A 14,238-nucleotide genomic window follows, 5' to 3' on the forward strand; every position below is an offset into this window, starting at 1 on the left:
GAAGCCGAGGTCACCAAGAAACCAGACAGCTGAGTTCCCAAATGCTCCAAGTTGTCAATATTGGGAGAACATCCTAGAATGAGGTGCAGAGTCTGAAGGGCTTCTTCTCCTTGGCAGGACAGGCTTTGCGACTCCGTCTTTCTAAAGCTCATCTCTGCATAACCAAACAGCGGCGCCCATCAATTTCTTGAAAAGAAACATCCGTGGCTTCCGTTTTGACGGCAGAAAACTCATTCTTGAGTCAGAGAAAAGATTCAAGTTACCTTGAAACGCTTGTTCTTAAGAAAATGTCCAATGTCAGAGACCCCAAAATTCAAATTAATGATGTACCGAGGGGCCTCCCAACTTCTACAGAATTAAAATTCTTAATCATTTTGACCGGAAGGATATACACTGTCAGTGGGAACTGTACCTTCAGTAAAATCAGAGGAGGTGCTGTCTTTAATTCATTTTACTTACATAACTGACTCTCAACTTCGTTTTTGCATTAATCCCCAAGCAATTTCCATTTGGTAGTGAACATGTGAAACCTTTTTCTTGCACTGAATTTACCTGCCAGTTTAGGTTTTCTTTGCAGTAAAGCTGACCTCGGCTCTGGGGGGGTTAGCTCTGTTCTCAGGTGGTGGTAGGGGAGTAGTTCTGAAGCAAGGTGGGACACTGCAGAAACCAGGTGGGGAGAAATGACTCACGTGCCCCCTCCCTCCAGGCAGTGACGGTGACTTTGCTTTCCACATAGAACCTTGCATGCACCGGTAACTTTTTTTTGATCGAAAGAAATAAACTCAGTTGCCTCTCCAAAGAGGTTTTGTTAATTCAGAGAGAATCTTCACTTATCAACGTGAGCGCTCAAGTGAACAGCTAGAGAGTGGTTTAACTGAAAAGATTTGTGTAAGCACGCTCAGAAGTGAACGACACTTTTATCAGGACCTGACATACCAGCCTGCAGAGAATTGCACAATTTGAGACACCAACGGGACCCAGGGTGCCACCCGGATAATATTGATAACACGACTCATTCTTTCTGCAGGACTCAAGCTTCACCTGTTTAACCTACTTGTAAACAGGAATAATTTTGCTACTTGGCATAACCCTTGCTAAATTTATGTTCCATGTACATGAGTCTAGAGTTTCTGAATGTACTTGTTAGGGGACTTGCATAATGGTTCAGAGTGTACTACAGTGAGTTTCAGAGATGGGGCAATGAAGCAGGCAGAATCCCTTATTCAGGAAATCAGAGTGGGAAATAAAGCGAGCTGGTATTTGACTTCACGGTAGTAGTATGTCCCAGTTGCTCTTTATATTAGCTACGTGCAAGTGCAGTAAAAACTAGGTTTAACGGGACACTCGGTGACAATCCAGAGAACTGAATACGAATCCTAGAACCAGTGAGTGTCTATGGGATTTGGGAAAATAAAAGGTTTGTAAAATGATGAAAAGCAGAGCCCCAGAGAGCCAAAGTGTGGCTACCACCTGTTTGTAAAACAGCTATAAATACATGAAACTTCTTTTTCAACGCCATGGTCAGAGATTTTAAATAAAGTGATTCGGTCCTGGCTAGAGCCTAGGGATCATCGGGAAGACTGGTATCTTACAAGGCAGCCCCCTTCTACTGCAGACACAGCCCGCAAACCCAGCCATGCCCAACAGCTGAGACACCACAACAAAACAGGGCTGCCTTGGAGGGAAGCGGTATCAGGCCGGGAAGAGGATGCTCAGGAGGGTGTTCCGTGACAGAGAAATGTTTAGGATGTGTTCCATGAAGCGCCTGCCCATGCAGTGGGTCCTGGGTTTGGGCGTGGTGGGCAGTGGGACGGGGTCCCTGCACCGTGGTTAAGAGCACGGCTGCTCAGCACGTCCTGGGCTTCACCCCCGGCTACCAGCTGTGGTCCCCAGCTGACCCCCTCCGCCCTTCTCTGCGACAGCTCCTCCATCCATCAAACTAGGACAGCAGCGCCCACCCTGAAGCACTGCTGTGAGAATTCAAGTGAGACTGCAAGGTGAGCACTTTGCAGAGTGTCTGGTACCTAAAAAGGGAATGTCAAAACATGTATAGAAGATAAGCTATTGGTGACTGCTGGTTTCTGATAACTTTTATTTTTTGTTCTTTTCTACAACTTTCCAACTTTCACCAATGAAAATATACTAAAGTCAATTTTGTGAGAGGTCAGTATACCCCAAATGACAATGCCGTGGATTGGGTCAGGGGTACTAAAAAATGTGCTGCATTGAGAGCGTTCTTAAGGGTCAGAGTTCAACTTCCTCATATTTGCAGATGAGGAAACTGAGGCCCAGAACGGCCACCTTCACAACAAGCTAAGAATAGAACCCAGGTTTCCAGACTAGGCAAACTCATGACACAAAAGCATGCATGTCTTGCATTTATGATGGTACAGATGAACCTATTTGCAAAGCAGAAACAGAGACACAGATGTAGAGAACAAACGTGTGGACACCGGTGGTGGGGAGAAAGGGGGGTGGGATGAATTGGGAGGTTGGGATGGACATATATACGCCACTGGGTATGAAATAGATAACTAGTGAGGGCCTGCTGTATAGCACGGGGAACTCTACTCAGTGCTCTGTGGTGACCTGGATGGGAGGGAAATACAAAAGGGAGGGGATATGTGTATACATATGGCTGGTTCTCTTGCATTTACGGTTGGGTGTGATGTAAACCAAGTGGATGAGGAAAGGAGGGAGGGGCTACAGAGAATGAGAAGAATCCAAGTGCCTTCCAAGGATTCCAGTTTGGGATCTTGCAAGAAGGGAGATCAGAATGGGGAAGTTATGAGGGAAGTTGTTTTGATGTGAAGAAGGGTGTGAGTTTGGTTTTGAATGCTGTCAGCTTTGAGACACATCCCAGTGGGTTCTGCCTACAGGCAGTCTCAGATCCAGACTGGGAGCTGGGCAGGGATAAAGACTCAGGAGAGGATGCCATGGAATTAAAAGATGAAGCTATGCTCAACAAACATTTCAAAGTTCAAAGAATAGACCATAGTTGAAAATACCAAAGGGTTAAGGCTGAGCGGTGAGGGGCAGTTGAAATTAGAAAGGGGGGAAGGAAATGATATTGAAGAAGAGGAATATTTGGGTAAAGGAGCCAGTGGCTTGGTTTCCAGGTGGGTGCAAGCATCAAATTTGAATTCAGGAGGGAGGTCAGGAAAAATAAAGTTGGAAAAAGAAACTGACCGTCCTTTGGCTTCAACCAGGAGGAAGCCACCAGCAAATTGTTAAAGTGCTTTCTGAGATGGGAAAAGGAAGCTGCCTGAATCCCTTATTCAAGAAATGAGGCTGGGAAATAAAGGAGGTATTGGATAATAGTTGGGAGAGATGGCAGAGCAAAGTAATGGCTTATTCAAGATAAAGGACTCTATGAATATTTGAAAGCAGAAGGAAAGAGATGAAGGAGAGATTAAAGCTTTTGGGAGGTAGAAGATAAACCTCAACTAAGAGTTCTCAGGAGGCCAGAAAAACAAACAAAAAAAGGGCACGAGATCAAGGCAACATTGGAATCACTAGCATTAAATCCTCGAGACATCTCTCCACCCTGATACCTGGAAAGATGTGAGTTTTTAAGTATTTTGGGGCTTTTGGAAGTCTTAAGATATTTTACAAGGGACTTGAAAATTCCACTTACATTCACTTCTCATTTTATAATAGAAACCGTTAATGGCAAACCAAGGATTGCTTCTCCTGGGGTGGGGTGTATATCTCACCTCTGTACTTAGAGCTGCTGTCACTAAATTACCTGTGTCTTTATTTGCTTATCGACTTCTTCCCTCAATTGCAGGAAGGGAGGGTTCACATGCTTTCTTTTAACACTGTCTCCCAGCAACGTGCATAACGTCCCACACATAATAGGAGCCCAGTAAATATTGGCTAAATGGGCGAATAAAGGAATGAATGAACACAGAAAGGACCCATGCATTCAGGGAGATAACTCAAGATTTGCATTCTTCTCTAAAAATGAATCAGACAGTTTAGCAAGCAGGTTACCCTTTAAACACCATTTGGTAAATGGCCTTGGGTTTTTCTTGAAGGTATTTCCAGTACCTTAAAAAAAAAAAAATCACACCCCCCCCAAAGCTATCATCAAAGCCCACAGAAGAATCTATCCTTGAGTATAGATTAGAAGCAAATTTAACTAGATGGTCGGCAGCATGTGGCATGTTTATACTTTCTGTACTGAATCAAGTTAGCATCCACGTTTTCATCTGTGAACAACAGGTATAAACGTAAGAGGTGTTGTGAGGATAATTCAGATTGTGAACTTACGACGGAGTCTGATACCTTTGTTGTGAACTATGAGTATTATCCCACACTCTACTTCCTCTAAAAGTCCAACTTTGTAAAATGTTTTGATTGTACTGCAATTAGGTTACTGAGTAGGCTTACATTTTTGCACCTTTTTCATCTAAAAACCTTAGTAATCACCAAAAGCTCCTAAGCTCCGAGATCCAGCTGGCACATTACCTAGAATATACTCCATGAGTATCTGCTCACTGATTAAAGAATGCCTCAAGATTAAAAGTGGCCTCACTGCCACTGCCGTTATTTCATTTCACTCTTGTATCGACTCTGTGGGATGGATGCTCCCTGCCCACCCTGCCCCATTTTACAGATGAGAAATCTAAAGCTCGGGGAGGTTAAGCTACCTTCCCAGCATCACCAGCGCCTTGAACTCTGACCCAAGCCCTCTTAGGCCCTAGTGAAGTCTTTCCTGCTGACGATTCTAGTTCTGATTTCGTTTGCTTTGTTTTTTTTCGTTAGGAAACGATGAGCAGAAGCCCTGGACAACATGGTTCCTTATTGCAGTTATGGCGACCATCTGCTTCATCTTGTTAATTTTCTCACTCATCTGCAGAAGGTAGGTATTCTTTTTATTTGGGTGCTTTCACTGGGATCTAAATATTGGATTTTTACCTTCTTGCCATGCATCCACTGGATGCAGGGTTCTTGTTATCAGGTGGAATGTATGACATTGTTGTGTCTTCCCGGGCAGCCTTTCCAAGATGAGTGTGGACCAAATAAAAAACTGGTAAACAGTAGGTGATTTACAGAAACTGGATACAGAGCACAACACAGCCTTCGGTCGTTAGATACCCCCTTCCTGAATTTGCCGACAGGCTATTCATCTCCGCAAAGGATTGTCTTTTGGCTGTACAGCGTGGCACGCGGGATCTCAGTTCCCCAACCAGGCATCAAACCCGTGCTCCCTGCAGTGCAAGTGTGGATTCTTAACCACAGGAATGCCAGGGAAGTCCCTCTATGAAGGTTTTTACATTTGTGTTTCTTTGATTCCCTGACTGCCTTCCACTCCCTACTTGGTTGCCTCTGTTGAGCCCCCAGGGCATGCTTGTTACGTCTTGGGTAAAGGAAGGCATCCCACTGGATGCTGAACTCACTATGGTACCTCCTGTGTTATGATCCCCAACTATGAGGTACCAACTCCTACCCTGGCCCTTCGGTCATCCAGTCCCTTACTGGCTGATCATTCCCAGGTCAGACAGATTCTAGAAGTGTCATGCAGATTTGGTGGCCAAACCTAGAGCTTGCAAACGGCCCCGTAAGAACTTCTCATCCCTTCTGGTGTCCGGGAAGGCCAAGCGCCACTTAGGAGGCTGCAGAACATGTTCTATCTTATTAGCTTTTTCATAATTTAGAAAGTGACTTTTATTTTAAACAGCTTCACTATTAAAAATGTCTTATCAGATGGCATCTATAGGCTGGGGGGCGGTTGGCAGCTCAAAGGAGAAGAAAAAGACAGTAAACCCTGAGAGCTGGCACCTAGGGGGAGAGGCTGCCTACCAGCATCGTGGGTAACCCTGGGGCCCCCCGCACGTGATGTACATCATTTTCAGCAATCAGGCCTGGTAACACGCACCAACATGAAGCAACTGCCATTTTGTCTTCCTCGGATGATTCAGAAGTCCCATCAGAGCCTTGCAGCACCCCCAAGCTCTTCAACTATTACTACAGTGTAGATATTTGGAAGTCTTAGTCGATGAACATTTTGAATTCACAAAACAGCAGGCCCAGGGATTAACTAGGTCAAGTTTTAGAGTAGATATTTAAGGACAAGAAAGGCTGTTCTTGCTTATCTATTTCCCTCCTTTACTCTGTTTTCAGATGCCACTTGTGGACCAAGGTGTTTCCACCTGTTCCGGCACCAAAGAGTAATATTAAAGAATTCTTTGTAACCATCAACTATGAGGTAATATTGAAGGTTCTTATGACATGTCATATCTGCCCAGGGTTGGGTCCTCAGGGATCTGTCACTGGGTCATTCGTTTTCCATGTAACAAGGCAGGGTCTTTACCCAGGAGGCCAGGTGCCTTCAGGTTGCTTTTGTCATTCTGCTCTTCGGCTGATTGTTTTAATATATGTTCATTACAGTCTTTGAATATTGCAAAGGTCCTACTCCGTTATGAGTGTCCTCACCAGTCAGACTTGAGCTTTTATTTTCTATCACCCAGCTCTTATCACCCAGACCTTGGGCAATTCCTTCAACCCCATGGGCCCTGACTTCCATTTCTGCACAGTAAGGGGCACAGATGCGATGGTCCAATGACCTGTTTATCTCTGACGTTCTAACAATCAGTGTTTCTACACATGGGTACCCCAATCAGTAAAGTTTTTCAGAGGGATTTTTCCTAGTTCCTTAGTATAAAGAACCATAGAAAAGGCAAATGATTTCTCCAAATATGTTTTCTTAGGCGCTGTTAACCATTCAGAGCACTTAGGCTTAACTGAATGCTCACTTACCAATGGCATCCAATGGTTCTAGCATCACATGGTAGAAGTCATCCTTTCCCTAGTGAAATGCCTTGGCATCTTTGTTGAAAATAAGTTGTCCATGTATATCTGTGTCTATTTCTGGACTATTAGGTTTCATTGATCTATTTGTCTATCTTTATGCTAATACAAAGTCTTGATGACTAGAGCTTTATTGTAAACTTGGAGGCCAGGTAGTGTAAGGCTTCCAAACATGACTGTTCAAAGTTGTTTTGGTTATTCTAGGTCCTTTTTATTTCCATATAAATTTTAGAGCCAGTTTATCAATTTCAACAAAAAAAGCTGCTGGGATCCTGATCAGGATTGTCTTGTATTATAGGTGCATTTGGGGAGAAGTGACATCTTAAAACATAACGAGTCTTCCGATCTGTAAATGTGACATCTCACCTTATTTTTGTAGGTTTTCTTTAATTTTTGTCAGCAAGGTCTTGGGATGTTCAGTGTATTGCAGGTTGCTTGTTAAATCTGTCCTTAAATTGAATGGTTATTTAGATCAGGGGCCAGCCGACTTTCTGTAAAGAGCCAGATAGTAAACATTCAAGGGCCAAATGTTTTATCACACTGCCACTGTAGTGGGAAAACATCCACAGACAATATGCAAATGGCTTTGGCCAATAAAACTTTATTGACAAAATCTGGCAATGAGCCAGACTCAGCCCACAGGCTGCAGCCTGCAGACCCTCATCAAGCAATTTTCTTAATAAATTTCATTTTCTCTCTGATAAAGTTACTCATGGTAGGATGAGTCAACTGGTGACTGGTTGTAGGGGCGTTTGGGTCGATCACTCACTCACCAAAATGCATCACTGCAGTAAGAGGTGACCTTTCTTTAGAGTTTGCAGTTCGGGTGTTTGGGATGATCTAGCGGATGACAGTTACTGACCTACTGAAGCAGAGAATCGAGGCTGGCCCAAGAGTCACCCCTACCCTCAGTTCCACGCTTGTGGTCTCCTTTATCAGGGGGACCGCCAGCTTGCTCTTGTTAACCCATAGCTTTTCTGGAAGGAAAGTGTGCCCCACTGTGAAACTTGTTTCTCCTCCTGTGAACTCGTGCTGTGGATCCCTCCTGGATCTGGCACACTCATGCCTGGAAAGCACCTGTGGTTTAAGGAGCAGACTCAAGTCATCTGACCCAGCCTCTTAATAGCACATCTTAGTGCTGGTATCTCATTTCCCTTCACAGCCCCCAAAGATTTCCTTGCACATTCTGAGGTTGGTAAAAGAAACTGGCTTAACAGCTTACTGGGTAAGTTTGCGGTTTGTTGTTAATTAATATCAAGCCATGGGGACTTCCCTGGTGGTTCAGTGGTAAAGAATCTGCCTTCCAGTGCAGGGAACGTGGCTTTGATCCCTGGTTGGGGAACTAAGATCCCACATGTCACGGGGCAACTAAGCCAGCGCCACAACTACTGAGGTCAGCACCTCAACTAGAGAGCCTGTGTGCCGCAAACTACAGAGCCCACATGCCCTGGAGCCTGTGAGCGACAGCTAGAGAAGAGAAAACCCACACACCAAAACTAGAGAGAAGCCCGCACAACCAAGACCCGATGCAGCCAAAAACAAACAAACAAACCATCAAGTCATGTGTGCAAAACAACTCTTGGGATAGACAGGCTGGTTTCAGAATAAGCAAAGGATTTATGTCAAAACCCATCACTGCCAAGCTCTTCCGGACAACGCACTCTCCTCTCACATTGCAGCGGGTCAGGAAAAACAGATCAGTGAGAGGGATGGGGTGGGGCGGGAGGGCCGCAGCATGGAGGGGGAGAGTGGGGAGAACTGGGGAAATGAACGGTCACCTCCTGCCCTCAGTTCTACCACCTCCACCTGGAGGAGTAGGTGCCTCAGAACAGAGCTGACCACAGCTGGGCCACGTGCGGCAGTGCCCCAGCCTGTACCTTCAAAGGCAGAGCCTGTGCAACCAACCCACTTTTGGGGCCTTTGCTCCAAGGACAATGAGGGGGCCCATTAGAGTTATGGGCAAACCGCAGGAAGCCTCCCCCTGGTGGGAAAGGAGACCCTCTGCTTTTCATCACCGCTCATACTTCTAAGCTTGATGTTGGTACCCAGAATCCTGGGGTTCAGAGGGTAGCTGCTATCCCAGAAGAGGCTGTTAAGCATGTTTTTGCTTGTCCAGGCCTGAGTCAGAAATTGTTCTGTAACGTTCAAGACACAGGCTCTGGTGGGAGGAGAGGGAGGGAGGAAGCAGGGGGATGAGCTTTTTAGTGATAAAAAAGACTCACTGAAAAAACTCTTATTCTCAGCTTTCCATTGGTTACAGACTGGTTTCCAGCCATTCTCTGTTTCTACGCTGGTAACCGGAGAGGGTTCCTTCCGAGATTAAGTAGACAACAACCTATTAGAAGTACGTAAGGCAGAGAGCACAGTTGCCGTGTTCATCACTGCGTGTTCAATGCATCACGTGGTGTCCAGTGCAAAAAATGTGCTGGGACTTCCCTGGCAGTGCAGTGGTTAAGACTGCACGCTCCCAATGCTGGGGACCCAGGTCCAATCCCTGGTCAGGGAACTAGATCCCACATGCATGCTGCAACTGAGAGCCCACGTGCCGCAACTAAGAAAGATCCCCCGTGCTGCAACTAAGACCTAGCACAGCCAAAAGAACAAAAGTGTGGAATGATTCCTACATGGTTGGTGGGAACGTAAGTTAGTGCAGCCACTATGGAAAACAGTATGGAGGTTCCTCAGAAAACTAAAAATAGAACTACCATATGATCGAGCAATCCCACTCCTGGACAAAACTATAATTCAAAAAGACACATGCACCCCTGTGTTTACAGCAGCACTGTTCACAATAGCCAAGACATGCAAACAACCTAAATGTCCATCGATAGATGAATGGATAAAGAAGCTGTGGTGCATATATACAGCACAATGGAATACTAGTCAGCCATAAAGAATGAAATAATGCCATTGGCAGCAACATGGATGCAACTAGAGATTATCATATTAAGTGAAGTCAGTCAGAAAGAGAAAGACAAATACCATATAATATCACTTATATGTGGAATCTAAAATATGGCACAAATGAACCTATCTACAAAACAGAAACAGACTCATAGACATAGAGAACAGACTTGTGGCTGTCAGGGGCGGGGTGAGGGGGAGGGATGGGCTGGGAGTTTGGGGGTGGTAGATGCAAACTACTGTATATAGGATGGCTAAACAACAAGGTCCTACTGTGTAACACAGGACACTATATTCAATATCCTGTGATAAACCATAATGGAAAAGAATATAAAAAAATAATATATATGTGTAGAACTGAGTCACTTTGCTGTCCAGCAGAGACTGGTACAACACTGGAAATCAACTATACTTCACTTAAAAAAATATGAAAAACATGTGCTGATTGAGTAAAGGGGGTCAAGGAATACAATCTCTTACAGAAGGTATTTTTTTGGTCACGAATTTTGTAATTAATATCAGCATTATCTATGATAGCCAAAATTGGACATAACACCCCTATTTAAGGGAAGACTATAGTCAACTGTGGATGGCATACAATGGAACTATTCAAAATGAGGCAGCCAAAGAACATACAGTCATCCCTCAGCATCTGCAGGGAGCACGGTTCCAGGAGGCCCGGCGGGCACCAACAACCGCAGACGCTCGGGTCCATTATGTAAAAGTGCGAAGCCTGTGGATACCGAGGGCTGGCTGTATGGAATTTAAAATAAGATGTGATGCTACGTGGAAAGAAATCCACTTAGAAAGCTCTTCATATAACTGTAAAGATAACTTTCTATCTAGAAAAAAGGGCTGAAGACAAACAGTGGGCTGTGCTTGGGAGTTAAGTTGATCAGTATTTTTTGGTTTTCTTCCTACTTATTTTCCATACTTTCTTCAGTGACCATTTACTATTTTCATAAGCAAAATTGACTTGAAACCAATTGTAAAGAAATTCAAAGTCTCAGAAAGTTCTCTAGAAGACATCTAAGGAAGGATGATTTGTTTTGCAGAAAACTGGTTCCAATGAAACAGAAACTGAAGTCATAAGCTATGCGGAGGAGGCTGGATCTGAGACCCTGGAGGACTCCGTGTTTTGACTGTCCCCGGAGCATCGTCAAAACCAACTCACACGCACGAGCCCCGGGGATAAGAACGGGAACAACTGTTTCTTGGCTAAGAGGAGTTTGGAGTTTACTGAACACTCAATCTAGCTGCAAGGGGAAAAACACCCAGACAAATCCCTAACTCACACAGGTTGATTGATTCATCTGACTGTCCTGCCAGGTCTGATCTCTGCACAGGGCAGCACCTCCTCACCTGCCAGCCTCCTGATCTGCATCACTCACCTCAAACACTTCTGCACGAGAGGCAGTTATTAAGGCTAACATCAACTGTGTTTACTCTGGTAGTGAGTGCCACGTTGACTGGCTCAACTGCCAATGGCAACGATCAGCTAAAATCTCAGGAAGAAAGCATTTTGCACCATCCTGAACAGTGAACTTGGATTGAAGACTGTCTTCCCTATAGCAAGTGGGAGCCATGGTGCTTTTATTCTGAGTTCGGGAATACTTTTTCTTAGTAGTGTGTGTGTGTGTTTATGTGTGTGTGTGTGTGTGTGTGTGTGTGTGAGGGAGAGAGAGAGAGAGAGAGAGAGAGAGGGAGAGAGGGAGAGAGGGAGGGAGAGAGGGAGGGAGAGAGGGAGAGAGAGAGAGAGGGAGGGAGAGAGAGAGGGAGGGAGAGAGAGAGAGAGAGAGGGAGAGAGGGAGGGAGAGAGAGAGAGAGGGAGGGAGAGAGAGAGAGAGAGACAGGGAGGGAGGGAGGGAGGGAGGGAGGGAGGGAGGGAGGGAGGGAGGGAGGGAGGGAGAGAATGAGGGAGAGAATGAATCTCAAGTTCAACGGGCACAATCAAGGTAGCATCACTTGAGGCAAACTAATTTCAAAACCTAAGAAGCTAACGTATCAGTCCATACCAAAGGAGGGGACAGGATTTTGTTTGAAGATTATATCCTCAAAGCCAGCCTTGATATTCTGGGAATATACTGAGGAAGGCATTGGGTGGAATTGTGTTGGAAGGGGATCACTTAATTAATGAATTTTCTGAAAAGACGTCTGCTTGCAAAGACTTCAGAGCAACCTGTTGGGCATCTGGTCAAGTAGTGCTGGGTCAGCGCTAGCCTTGGAGGTTTGGAAGGGGTCCTACAGGTATCCCAACAAACATGCCAATCTAGACAGGAATTCCTCCTCTAACATCCTCCCGTATGAGTCTGCAACTAGATGGGTGGCCCCTGCGATGGGCCATGGGCTACAGGTAGAACCAAGTACAGGTGCGGCCTGGGCAGAGAGGGGTTAGGAGGGACAGTTGGTACTTGAAGGGATCCAAACAGTGCTGATTGTACACGGCCCTGGAGCAGGAAGCTTAGAACAGGGAAAGGTCACAGTGCTCAGAACAAACCTCCACCATGGCAGACTCTTTACATGCTTTTCATAGTTGATTTAGTCAGTCTGATCGACGAATGGGGCATGTTGACTGACTACCAAATACTTCCAGGGGTTGTGTTTCTTTTCATTTCTTTTTTTTTTTTTTTTGGTTGCGTGGGGTCCTCGTTGCTGCACGCGGGCTTTTCTCTAGTTGCAACGAGTGTGGGCTACTCTTCACTGCAGTGCACAGGCTTCTCACTGCAGAGCATGGGCTCTAGGCACACGCGCTTAGGTGCTCCGCGGCATGCGGAATCTTCCCGGACCAGAGCTCGAACCCGTGTCCCCTGCACTGGCAGGTGGATTCTTAACCACTGGGGAAGTCCCCAGGGGTTGTTCTTCTGATAACCATCCACTGCAAATAGCAGGGACCTGGGCCTAGGACAGTAGGCACAGCAGTCTGTCATCTGTCAGTTATTGCCTATTTCCAAGAGTTATGGACTGAATGCGCCCCACCCCCCATTCACATGTTGAAACTCCACACACCAATGTAGTGGTATCTGGAGGTGGGGCCTTGGGCAGATGACTCGGTTGGAATGCTCACGAATGGGATCAGTGCTCTTACAAACGGATCCCACAGAGTTTCTCCCCCACGTGACGATATGAGAAGTTGGCCTTCTGCAACCAGGAAGAGGACTCTCACCAGAACCCCAGCATGCTGACACCTTGATCTGGGACTTCCAGCCTCCAAAACTCTGAGAAATAAACGTCTGTTGTTTATAAGTCCCCCAGACTGTGGTGCTTTGTTACAGCAGCCTGAGCTAAGACACCAAATGTCAGGAGCTGCACCACACGCCTCCCAGACATCACCTCTAATCCTGAGAAGCCCACATGGTACGATTGCCCCTGTCTGACAGATGCAATCACTGTGGCTCAGAGAGCACGTTAGAGGAGAAATGGATAGTGAGGGGCTGAATCACAGGCACTAGTGACCCCGGAAATGTGGAGGGGACGGTTAGGAAACAAGCTGAAGCCTGCTTAGGGGGTGGGACCAGGAGGGCATGGCTGCAATGACTGGCAAAGTATCTCATCACCTGATGCAGAAGCTCTGTGAATGGAGGTGAGGAATCTGTAGGAGTCCTAGGTTAAGCATTCTCAAGCTTGAGCACATCAGAATCACCTGGCAGGGTCACTAAAGCAGATCAGAGCCTGTGACGGAGTAGGTCCTGGGGGCCTGAGAATCTGCTTTCCCCTAAGCTCTCAGGTGACGCTGATGCTGGTCTCCTGACCCCACTTTGAGAACAGCGGCTCCAGGTGATTCTGCTGAATATCAAAATTTGAAAACCAACTGTTTTGTTGCAGGCAAAGCCCTGCAAAAAAAAAAAAAAACAACAAAAACCCTACCCCTTTTTTGACTTATTACTCCACATCTGATCTCTTTCAAACTGGGGCCCGGAAACCTAGGACTGTGAAAACTGCCTCTGCCGAGGAGGCTGGACAAGGAGAGAGCCGTGCCCAGTGCGGCCAGTTCTTTCTGTTTGGTGAGGTGCTGGCTTCACACCCACCTGCCTCCACCTCAGTAGCAGCCGTCACCCCGGTACTGAGCCCGACCCACCGCCTGATTTGGGGAAATCAGTGTCAGGGCAGCAGACAGCAGCCCATGTGTCTCCCTAGAGGGTTAGGCCCTTCCTTTTCTGCCTTGTGGAACTCACACTCAGTCTTTGGGAACGTGTACCCCACGTCTCCTCCTTCGTGAAAACTTCCAAAGCAGAGTCTGCTTGATCCTGCCTCCGGGGCCTCGTTCTGGGCCTCAGCCCCCCCTCTTCCAGCGGCTGCCCTGTAGGATGGGCCATCCAGGACGATGGGGCTCATGTGAAATGCATTTTTATCTGCAGCCTCTGGGACAGTCCCTGACTCTTAGAAGGGATCAATGCTTCTTGGACCCTCTTAAACCCTCTTCCCACCCCGTCACAGTTCCTTGCAAACAGTTGGAACTGAATGCTCTCTGGTAGAGATCATCAAGGTCTAAACTGAAAGCACGGAGAGGAAGACGGGTGT

General features: G+C 46.3%; 1 protein-coding gene across 1 annotated transcript in view; it reads left to right on the plus strand.

The window, feature by feature from the left end:
* IL5RA (interleukin 5 receptor subunit alpha) overlaps positions 1–10,862 on the plus strand; it is a 50,977-nt gene extending 40,115 nt beyond the window's left edge. Inside the window, exons 10-12 of the mRNA XM_065885171.1 lie at positions 4,771–4,867; positions 6,130–6,214; positions 10,776–10,862. Coding sequence (XP_065741243.1) covers positions 4,771–4,867; positions 6,130–6,214; positions 10,776–10,862 — 269 coding nt within the window. The remainder of the gene's footprint in view (positions 1–4,770; positions 4,868–6,129; positions 6,215–10,775) is intronic.
* Positions 10,863–14,238: the final 3,376 nt, after the last annotated feature.

Source organism: Phocoena phocoena, chromosome 10, assembly GCF_963924675.1.
Source record: "Phocoena phocoena chromosome 10, mPhoPho1.1, whole genome shotgun sequence".
NCBI lineage: Eukaryota > Metazoa > Chordata > Mammalia > Artiodactyla > Phocoenidae > Phocoena > Phocoena phocoena.